The sequence below is a fragment of the Nyctibius grandis genome, chromosome 5, assembly GCF_013368605.1.
Source record: "Nyctibius grandis isolate bNycGra1 chromosome 5, bNycGra1.pri, whole genome shotgun sequence".
NCBI lineage: Eukaryota > Metazoa > Chordata > Aves > Nyctibiiformes > Nyctibiidae > Nyctibius > Nyctibius grandis.
Window position 1 is genome coordinate 59,260,840 of NC_090662.1, and position 11,009 is coordinate 59,271,848.

Here is an 11,009-nt window from a genome sequence, read left to right on the forward strand (position 1 = left end):
AAGGCATCACGGGAACAATAGGAAAACTCCAGGGTAGACACCAATACTGCCAAAATCACAGCAGGGGAGCTGGCACTGGGACATCACACCGCAGCAGAGGCTGTATCCCAGCGCAGTAACTGCAGTCTTGCAGGGCCACTCATTCCCATCTCCTCAACCTCTGTAGGATTGAAAGGAAGGGCAGGGAATTCATCTTCACTGACCTCTTTTTGGCTTTCATCCAAAATGCAGCGTAAGTACTGTTCTGACTTCAGCTCCACTACAAGCCGCACCAGAACTAGGCAGAAGAAACAGGATCAGTAATTCACACCCAAGAGCACTCACAATCCATCTTCCACAGGGGGGCTTCAGCAGACCAGTGAGCAAAGAGCTTAGAAATTAAATGAGCACTGAGGTGCTGAGAGAGCAGGGTAATGTCGGAATTCCCAGCACTATTACTTCTGATAGCCTGGCTCGAGTTCTCTGCAGCAACATTACAGCAGTCCTGTTCTAGCTGCACTACGAACCATGCATGGAAATGAACTGCAAGTGACAAACTGAGCATCAGGACACAAAGTAAACAAAGAACCAGGAAGGGAAGGAAACAAAGCCCTAGCTTAAAAGCATAAAAACTTCTGGTAATTGAATGGAGCAGGCTTCCTACAGTATGAAAATTAGCCTTTAAAAACATATATTTCCAGAGAAGATATCAGAACTGAAACTGCTGAGTATCCTTAGATGCAGACTGAGAGCTCCTCCTCTGGCTGCTATAAGGAGTTAACAAGAAACTATGTTTACCAGGCACTGGCTGCACATCACCTGAGGTTTCCCTAACAAAATCACAAGGGAGTTGCCTGATGCTGGCAGGCTCCCTCTGCCTCCACATGTATACCAGTGGACCAGTTTCAGGAAGCAAAGTTCCTGTTCTGGTATTTGTAGAACCTGGGCACCTGAATGTTCAGCAGATAAAAGTTTTGACAACAGCCCCCTTACTGAGCCACTGTGCAGAACACTGTTCCACAGGATTTGGTAAGGCTGTCTGGGATGTAGCTTGCTGTCATGGCGTGACTCATTTGAAAAACACACTATTTTGATTTGTAGTCTAGGAAAGCATCATTAAAAAAAATACCAGAGACTTCTAGGTTCACCATTTCTTGATATATCCAGGGCAATACTGGAGGTTTATCTGGAAGACCTACTTTAGCTAACAAGCTACGCATCTCAGCAGAGGCGTATCTTGAGACAAGTGATTTATAGATAGTTTAATGGCCCCTTCTTGCCCCGAACTCTCAGAATCTCTAAAAACTTAAAAGAGTTAAGTAACACTAAATTAAAATTCCTCTGTTTGAGAGCATCCATCTCTCAACAGACTGGTAACACAACACAAAGACTTCTCACCTTTTCAACACCATTTCAAGCAAGTGCCTGAAAACTGAAACCCCTCTGGAAAGAGCTACTCACACCTCCTTTCATCTTTCATGGCTGGACAGGAGGAAACAATTGCATTGCTAATATCACTAGACTCAGCAGAGATGCCCAAGGTTAACTGGACTGCAGATATTCCTTTGTCAGCCCTGCAGGTGTTTCCTTCAGATTTCAAATGAAGGACTGCTCACAAAGAGGAATCTGCAGCCTGTACAGGTAAACCCCAAATACTCCCTGTCCTGAGGAGAAAGCAGCAGATCCCAAAGCTCACTGAAGCCTACAGGAAGATCTCCATTTTCTTTGAGACTTTGGTCAGGGACAAACATGAGGCATTGTTTACCACTGTTACCCATCTGACACTAAATTCATGGCACACACAGAACCCATGAGAGAAACGCTAAATATTTAAATCTGCATGTGCTCCCCTGCACCCAAATATTGGAACAGCCTGCTCGTCACTGTGCATTGATAGAAAGTTACGCTCTTCCCAATTCAAACTGTGTAGAAGCTGAGCATCTCACTATAGTTATCAAACAAGACAGAGCCTCCCTTCACAAACTGTCAGTAATTGAGACATGGCATCTGCCTCTCACCTTCTATGAACAGGCCCAGGGCACCGCTGTCTTCCACAGTATGCAACATCCCTGAAAGATAAACCACAATCAGTCATGGAACTCATTCCTGCTTATGATCATCAGTGCTGTAATGCCTTTGTGTAAAAAGAGCTGCAAATATTTTTCAGAACTGCTTTGTTTTCCCCGCTTCACATGCCACCAGCCTGACTTTGTCAGAGGAAGGTGGATACTCTCAGGGAGTATCACAAAAGGCACCTCCATAAGCAGGACACAGGGACACGAAGACATTCAGTTCGCTTGCAAATTTTATATGTACTTTATAGTTGAAGTCAATGGCTCCACCTATGTAAGTAAACATGTAACTGCTACCACTGCCACATTTCTGCATGTATCCAATATTACACATCTGAAACAACACTCCAGAATGATAGAAGTTAGAGCCCAGCTGTGAGTTGTCCTTTCTATCTTCCATTCACACCAATTACCATGAACAGTCTTCTCCCTCCACAGCACCGAAAATCCCAAGACCAAATCTGAACACCAGGTTTAAAGCATACAGAAACTATTCCAACGTTAAATTGAACCTGAAGGCACCACTTCACAAGTCATTTGTACAACAAGAGCGTAAGACTGCATATATTAAAATAAGCCACTGTTTCACTCTACTACACCACAACAGATGAGAAACTACCTCCCAGCTTCTTCCAACTTCAGGTACCTACAGCATCAGGCATCTGGTTCAGACTCCCACTTTGGCCACACCAAACCACTTGTTTCAACATATCCAATCAAATTACCTCCCCTCCAGAGACTCTATGATGTCTCAGAAATTTGACCAACTAAAGCAATGTTATGACACTGCAGGTGAAGAAATTACTTATTTCCTGCCTCATTTGCTCAATCCTCAGTAACTTCCTTACACTTTGGAAAAGATTTGCATACAGCATTAGTGAACATTGCAATATTAGCTGCATGAAATTCAGACTTACCTGAAATTCACCGTCTCCTCACACGTAACACTCCACCTCTGTTCTCTTAACCCTCTTTCTTCTGCCTGTGCTTATCCCAATACTCTCTCTCAAAAAATGAATGTATTTTCCTGAATTTACTATTAACACATCCTCCACAGCATTGCTCAAGCCTTTGGGGGTCCCTCTTACATTCTTGCATCATATGATCCTTGGTTCATTCGAGCTCTACCCAAAATGTACCTGTCATTGTTTGTAGCCCCAAGCTTAGACTGGGATTCCAACAGGTCTAGGAGTTACACCCAGTACAGTAAAATCTCAAAGCTGTCCCCAAACTATCCAATTGTAAAGCTTCTTAAAGAGAGAGAGAATTATTATCTAAAAGCAGATGAGCATTGAAATACAAGCACAGCTCCCCTGTCTGCTGGGGTGTTTTGTGTTAGGGTCATACAGCGTAGGGCTAAATTGGCCAGAAGCACCACTCTGTCCACACCTGTACAGGATTATGTGTGCAGACAGCGCTCAATAAAAATTTGTGCAATGGAGAGAACTAAACCTGCACAAAATTCTGTTTCTAACAAAGCTGCCTCCAAAACATGCAGAACACAGTTTGTGCTGGGAAATCAACTGGGCAAACACTCTTTGAATTATTCAGTGCATCAAGGCAGGGAAAGGGGCTTGTAAATTACTTTCCCCCAAAGAACAATAATTAACTGTGATGTGCAAATGAGATCATGGAATTAAAGGAACATAGTATATTTCCTCTTTGAATGCACTCGCATTCATACCCTCCACCTTTCTCTTCCTGCTTCACTGTTCCCTCATTTAGACCACTGTCTCCATTTAGCCTGCATCCAGGGATAAACAATAACCAGTCTTTCTATCACTTAATGTCCCCTCCCGACCGAGAAATTCAATTGTGAAAAGGAGAGAGACTTGTGGGTTGAAATTTAAACAGATTTAATAAAATAAGAAAACTAATATCGATACTAATACAAAAGACACAAAGTTATACTTAGCCCACATAGTGGTGGCAAGTCTGTCCAGGAATAGCAGTCATTGAGAGAGAAAGAAGAGGAGAGCAGTACAAAGAGCCCCAGCAAGCTTTCCCATTGATAGTGAACCTGACGTTAATGTTACAGAATACACCTGTGGGCCAGCCTGGGTCAGCTGCCCTAGCTGTCACTGCTAATGGCCTTAATCACCATATCACAGCTGACCACAAACTAAACCAAAATGTAACAGAAAATTGATTCTATAATTTTATCCCCACAAAACCAGGACAACCACTATTTCTTCTCCATCAAGATTTTAGACAATGTTTCAAAGACCTTTCCCACAGCATTGCTATACAAAGAGAAACCAGTAAGAGATGTTAAAGATCACAGAGACTGTTACTGGAAAGGCACTTTCTGACATCTTGCTGAACGCTAATCTGCGGTGAGGCTGACCCACCAGAAAGAAGCTGGTGTTACACTCCTATGGCTACAAGGATTTCTACAAATGTAAAGTGATGGTGTAAGAAAAACACTACGTAGATTTGTATTTTGCACATTTGATATTAAATCCTGCAACACCTTTTTAAGCTCACACTTTCATTTCTGTATGAATCTTCATATAATGCCACAGTTCAGCAAGACAGAGAAAGCACTGAGGCACGAGACCAGAACGGAGGCGGAGGGCATTCAGGGAAGAGTCATACGCCAGGCACTCCCTGTTCTCCAGAAAGACTTTACAGATACATTGATACCTTAGACAATTGCAAGAGCTTCATAAACATGCCAGTCCTGCACCTTGGGGAATAAGGAAATTAATTCACCTATTCTAAATCAAATGACAGTCAGTTTTCCCCAGGGATTAATAACAAATGTAACACAGAATGGTGGAAGTATGGAATTAGGTACCTCAATATTCTTTTGGTTTGTTTTTTTTCACTTCAAATGTGGAGAAGCTTCACGTGTACACCTCTATTCAATAAAGGTAACTGCCTTCACCCTGCTGCTGCGCTAGGCCGCGGCAGAGCTCTTACCAAAGAGAGTTCCTATCAAATGACCGCAGACCCCCTCCTCTGGTGCCAGCAGCTGGACGACTGGCAGCGCCTGCCAGGCCAGGGCATCGCGCAGACGGGTCAGGACGTGCTTCTTGCGCACCAGCTACGGACCAGAGACAACGACCCGTTAGCACTGAGGTCCAGGCCACCCCGCTGCTCCCACCGCCCCGGGGGGATGCGCGCCACCAGGGCCCGAGAGCCAGGGCCAAGGTGATACACCCGGCCACCCCCAGCCCCGAATTCCGCGTAGGAGAAGGGGCAGCCATGGCGGCTGTGTGGGGACGGCTGAGGGGGGCGGCTGTGTGGGGACGGCTGAGGGGGGCGGCTGGGTGGGGACGGCTGAGGGGGCCGCAGCGCCAGCTGTGAGGGGCCAACGCTCCACGGCCGGCGGCGGAGACAAGTTCTGCCCCGGAAGGGACGGCGGCGGCGGGGCAGGCGCTGCCCACCGAAGACCTGCCGTCGCCCAGGGTCTCCACAGCGCAGGCGAGGCAGAGCGGCGGGCGGAGCGGCAGGGCCCAGCGCGCCCCGTGCCCGCCGCACGGCGCCGCGCAACCCGCCGCCATCGCCCCGCCGCGCCCTGCGCATGCGCGGGGCCGCTGCCTGTGGCGGGCGGGGGGAGGCGGCAGCACCGCTCTGCTCCATCTATGCCCTCCCGGCAGCTCCCGGAGCGGGAGCCTGAGGAGGCTGCGTCCCTGCCTTGCCCCGTTCCTCTCCCGCAAGGCTGCACGCTTTTATAGGGTGCTTTTGTAGGTCACCCGTTCCCCTGCATGTTACTGGAAAATAGTAACCAAGAAAACTCTCTAAGCCAAGTGATGCTTTAGAAAGCCGACACTGGTTTATTGCAGCGCTGGGTGCGTGGGGGATCTCTCCTCCTAGCATGCACACCCGGGGACAAAAGCACACTCTATATACGTTATAGAAAAATGAATATTCATACAACTCCGAGTAAAGCCCACCTATTCCAAGAAACCTTATGCATATGCTAGTATATAATTGTCTTTGCACATGCTTACTAAATTGGGTTTTGGGTGGGCTCTGGGGGTCTCTAGTGGTCGTAACCCCCCCATAGTGATGCTGTCCACTTTATAACCCTGCTTCTGCACAAGCGTAGTCGAGGCCTTTTTGTTGACACATGCAGGTGGCTCCAAGGAGATGATCCTGTTCTGGTTCTTAACAGGCTTTATCTCTGCTCCTGGCCCCAGAGCTCTGAATCAAGTCATTTAAGATACTACAAAGATGTTGCTTACAGTCTTGTTTATCTCTGGCCCTTCTTTGTAATTAGTGAGGAATTTAACAGAGACCTTGGATTCTCTAAGACTAAGCGCAAGCAAAAGTCAGTGATGACTATAACTCTAAGTGTTATCAGTCCCGGAAGCAGACCGTTTTCAGAACACGCTGTTAGCTTCAGAATGTGCAGTTATTTTAGCTGAAAGGAAAATCGCTGAAAGAAAAGTTGATTCTGTCTAAAGGTTACACAGAGCAGGGCTTCTAGGGCCTACTTTGAGTCCTGCTTTTACTAAACCGTCTGGTATCACGCACAGCCAGGCCATGTAGGTACCGTGCTCCCCGTGCGGTGCTGCTGCGCAGCGTGAGCACCCCGCGGAGCAGTGAGGGGCGCCGCGGTGCTGAGCTCGGCTCGGCGTAAGAGAAATAAACAAGGCGGGCGCCGTCTGTGCCCCACCGGTCACGCTGTTACAGCGCGCACTGCTGCAGTGCCCGAGCTCGTGTAATGCTTCATACAGCACCACTACGCCCTAGAGAAACGCGCCTGTGCCGCCACCCGCACGGCTACGGATGAAGAACCGGGTCACAGAGTCCCTGACCGCCGGCCCTGTGCGCCGCCATGCGGCCCCGCACCTCGCAGGGACGGAGGCTGCGCCCCTGGCCCCGCCCCGCCACCCGGCCGCCTCACTTCCGGCGGCGACGCGGCGCACAGGAGCGCTCTTGCCTTTCCACGCGCAGCGCACTTGGGCCGAGAGGGGCGACCGGGCCGCGCCGCGCCCCCAGCCGAGGCCGCGGCCATGGTGAGCGGGGCCGGGCGCTGGCCGCCTCCTCCTCAGGGGGCGCCGCGCCGGGAGGGCCAGGGGCGGAGGGGCGCCGCCTCCCTGGTGGCTGCGGGGCAGAGAGCGCGTGGAGGCCGGTAGGCGCGGGCGGGCCCTGGGGCTGCAGCTGGTTGCGGGTCTCCTGCTCGGCGCGCTGCCCTGGGGAGGGGGGAAGCCCGGGGGGGGCTGGCGGTCGTGGGGGCACCGAGTGGCGGGAGACTCGGCATCCCGACCCCAGCACCTCGTCCCCGGACCCGCTGTGCCCCCGCGGGGCGCGGGAGCATGTGCTCGGCTGGCGGGGGAGCTCCGGTGGCGGAGGGGGCCGGCCGTGCCTGGGGCGCCTGCGTTGGCTGCAGCCACGGCAGCTGGAGAAGTTGCTGTTCTGGCAGTGCCGCTCGTTATTGCCGCTCGTGGCTTCGTGGCTGTGCCACTACGCCGTTGATGTTAATATTTAGAAGCTACTTGTAATTTGCAGAAATAAACCCGATATGTGCTCATCTCGGGGTTCCTTTAAAATTCGTCCTGACCTTGTTGATTTGCTGCTGGCAGGAGCTTGTTCCTCGTGCACGAAACGCTTCATTTCATATAGTAGCCGTGGTAGCAAATGCCTGAAGATGGTCCTGTAAGTTCACTGCTCTTAGCTTGTAGGATCTGAATTGGCCGTCTGTGAGCAGAGATACTGTCTGCTTTGAATATGAGAAGAATCCCTTTTTATAAATAAAATGCAATGGGATTTTTAGTGTATGTTCAGAGCAACTGAGAATGGTGAGGTGACTCCAATAGTCAGTATATGTGGTGGACATGATGCATGTGTAGTGTTGTTCAGAACAAAGTCCCCTTTGCTCCTGTTATAATACTCTGTACTTTTTCCTTTCTTTAGAGTGACGCAGACGTGAATCCCAAAGCTTACCCCCTGGCTGATGCACAGCTCACCAAAACGCTACTGGATCTTGTGCAGCAATCCTGCAACTATAAGCAGCTACGTAAGGGAGCCAATGAAGGTGAGACCTGTGTGTTGCGAAGTGTGCTAGAAATTATAGCAAGGATTTTGTGAGAAGCTGTGGTTAGAGATTGTCTCTTCTCTCTAGCAACGTGCCACTAGCACTATATAGATCTGGATATTGCGAGTGTCCCTCTCCTTCTTCCTCCTCCTGGCCTGCTTAAGCAATATTCAGGGACAGAACAAAGCTGTAATCTTTTCAACATTTATATGCAGTTCTGGTAGATGCCCAAACTTCATTTCTGGTGCATGTCCTGTGATCATGCATACTTTAGTGGTGTGGCACTGGGCTTACCAGATGCCAAGCCAGAATCATAAAAAGATTTGTGTTTGAGGGAATGTCTGGAGGTCTCTGGTGCAACCTGCTCAGAGTGGCTGCCTTCACAGTTGCTCAGGCCTTTGCTTAGTCAAACTTCTAAAAAAACAATCCCTAAGGATAGAAACTCCACAGTCTCTCAGGACCCATGTCCCATGGCTTAAACCCCTCTCATGGGGTGGAAAAAAAAATACAAAATTCCGGTATGTCCCCGGAATCTCCCTGAGGCAACAGTCAGTCTGCAACACGGGACAGTCTGCCTCCATCTTCTCTGCAATCCCCTTGAAGCAGTAGAAGACAGCAGCCACATCCCCCCCACTCCCACCTCGGCCCTCTCTTCTCCAGGCTAAACCAACCCAGCTCCCTCGGTCTCCCCTCATCCGTGGTGTGCCCCAGCCCCCTGCCTGTCAGCAGCCCTGGGCTGGCCTTGCTCCCTTGTGAATCTCTCCGCTGTGCTCAAGGGCAACACTGGGCACAATACCCCAGGTGCAACCCTGTGAATAACCCCCTCCCTGGCCCTGTAGCTGCCATTTTCCTTTGGCCTGTCCTCATGCTACCGCTAGATCTCCTTCTTGCTCATGCCGATTTCAACATCTCCCAATGTAATTTTTCATTAGATGTGCTTTCCAGAAGGACCTAGACTTACTCTTCAGTTTCTTTTACAGCCACTAAAACACTGAACCGAGGGATAGCGGAGTTCATTGTGATGGCGGCAGATGCGGAGCCCTTGGAGATCATCCTGCATCTCCCTCTCCTCTGCGAGGACAAGAACGTACCTTATGTGTTTGTGCGCTCCAAGCAAGCCCTGGGCCGGGCATGTGGTGTTTCCCGGCCTGTCATTGCCTGCTCCATCACCATCAAGGAGGGGTCACAACTAAAGCCTCAGATCCAGTCTGTCCAGCAAGCTATAGAAAGACTGTTGGTCTAAATGCCCATGAGTTTTAAGTGTGTGTGGAATAGGAAAGTTGAAGTCAGGGGGAATTAATGTCTAGCTTCAGTTTTGATATCAGTGTTTAATTTTAAAACATGACATTCTTGTTTAATAATGGCTTAATTCTTAGTGTTAACTGCCTCTCCTTCCCCCCCCTTTTCTATTTTTCCACTCCAACACATTCATTTTCATTGTATTACTTCTTGAAAAGTGATTGTACAATTGTATTTCTTGTTTGATGTTTAAAAGAAAGAAAAAAAAAAAAAATCCCCCCTTATCTCCATGTCTGCCTGGTCAGGGCTTTTTTAACCCACCCATTAGCATACTCTGCGTTGCAGTATTTCTGCTAAGCTTCAGCCTCTAACAGGTGTGAGTAACTCTGTGCTTCTTAACGGTTTAGCCTACTGAGGATAAGGCACGTCGGTTGCCCGTGCAGTGTGCACGTGGAGACTGCTGGAGTTGTTGCTTTAAGTGATGCAGCAGCGTAGACCATGTATAAGGCAGGTAGCGGCTATTGTGTGGCAGCGGATGGAGCCAAGATCAGTAGACACAGCACAACCCTTTTTCTTCTTGAAACCAGACAAGAGACCTGTAAGAGGTGTACAGGGAGCAGAAACCTTATGGCAGTGCACAAGAGGAAATCACTTCGCATCTCGCTTATTTTTAAATACTGACTTTTTAAGAAAAATAAAATTGCTGACAAAGCTAAATGTAATTGTCATTCCCTCGTGGAAGCATTTGCAACTAACTCACTCAGTGTTCCTACTTGTAAAGCTAAACTGCTCAAAGATTGCCTAACAGCTACTTCAGTGTAGTAGTTCATACTCCTTCAGTTTTCTTTGTGTGGACTGTATCAATGAGCGTGGGCTTCCTGGGGTATTTAAGTACAAAACACGTGGTAGAGAGCAGCCTGCTGTGGCTGACAAGTGCCCTACATATCTCATGCTTTTAGGGAAGCTGCTGTACTGTAGTCACCTGTCCAAGGATAAACCCTTTTAAGTCATGGCCAAGGCAGTAGAGAGCAACTACTTTTTCAGATAAGCAACACGTCTCAAGAAGAGAATCTCATGTTCTGGAAGAGTGTGAAGCACCACCAGCATTCTAGATTAGTGGGGGTTTTATGAAGCTAGCTTTACAGTTAAATGTATATTTTATAATAAATCCACTCACTGCTCTGAGCAGAGGAGTCTAAACCTGTGTTGAAATGGGTCATATCAAACCTGTCCTCTCTTGCAGGACGCCAAAGCAAAGCTAGCATGGGAAGACCAATAGGTACAACAGCAGAAGGGAAAATAAGTTCTCCTGTAATATTTCCACAGAGGCACTAACGTCACGCCTTTAGTAAGTACATCCCGAGCAGATGAATTCAGCTGATGAAAGACTAAAGACATCACATCTGTATATTTTTGTAAATGGCTGACAACTAATATCCTTGCTGAGGTGAATTTAATACCATGATTTGAGAGTCCTTTCATTTGTATGAAGTTCAGAAATGCTGCTCTTCCCTTCTACTGATGCTGACTGTTGAGCTAGTTGTGTTTAAAACCACAGCTTTGCAAAGGACTTGCCCTATTGTACCACGCCAAGGCAGCTGATGTAAGACAAAGCACATAAGGAGCAGAAATAAAGGGTTCTTGAGCAAGCAAAACTGTCTTAAATTTTCTGCTCTGAAGCGTTCCATCACCATCCCTGTTGAACTTCGGCTTAATGCGATAGCCTGCTT

The 11,009-nt window shown here is 48.5% G+C and overlaps 2 protein-coding genes across 2 annotated transcripts in view; one reads left to right on the forward strand and one right to left on the reverse strand.

Moving 5' to 3' along the window:
- MEI1 (meiotic double-stranded break formation protein 1) overlaps positions 1-5,560 on the reverse strand; it is a 39,336-nt gene extending 33,776 nt beyond the window's left edge. Inside the window, exons 1-4 of the mRNA XM_068401899.1 lie at positions 5,444-5,560; positions 4,977-5,100; positions 1,998-2,048; positions 204-277 (exon numbers count right to left, since the gene is read on the reverse strand). Of these exons, the coding sequence (XP_068258000.1) occupies positions 204-277; positions 1,998-2,048; positions 4,977-5,100; positions 5,444-5,560 (366 nt within the window). The remainder of the gene's footprint in view (positions 1-203; positions 278-1,997; positions 2,049-4,976; positions 5,101-5,443) is intronic.
- A 1,348-nt stretch (positions 5,561-6,908) lies between these two features.
- Positions 6,909-10,934, forward strand: SNU13 (small nuclear ribonucleoprotein 13). Its single transcript, XM_068401529.1, has 3 exons — positions 6,909-7,021; positions 7,920-8,040; positions 9,021-10,934. Exons 1-3 carry the CDS (start codon positions 7,019-7,021, stop codon positions 9,281-9,283), a joined length of 387 nt encoding a protein of 128 aa, XP_068257630.1. The 5' UTR covers positions 6,909-7,018; the 3' UTR covers positions 9,284-10,934.
- The last annotated feature ends 75 nt before the right edge of the window (positions 10,935-11,009 follow it).

What these genes read in the sequence shown, in the direction of transcription:
- SNU13 (XM_068401529.1), top strand. An exon ending in ACGTAAGGGAGCCAATGAAG is followed by an intron (nt 8,041 to 9,020) that starts GTGAGACCTGTG and finishes TTTCTTTTACAG; the next exon opens with CCACTAAAACACTGAACCGA.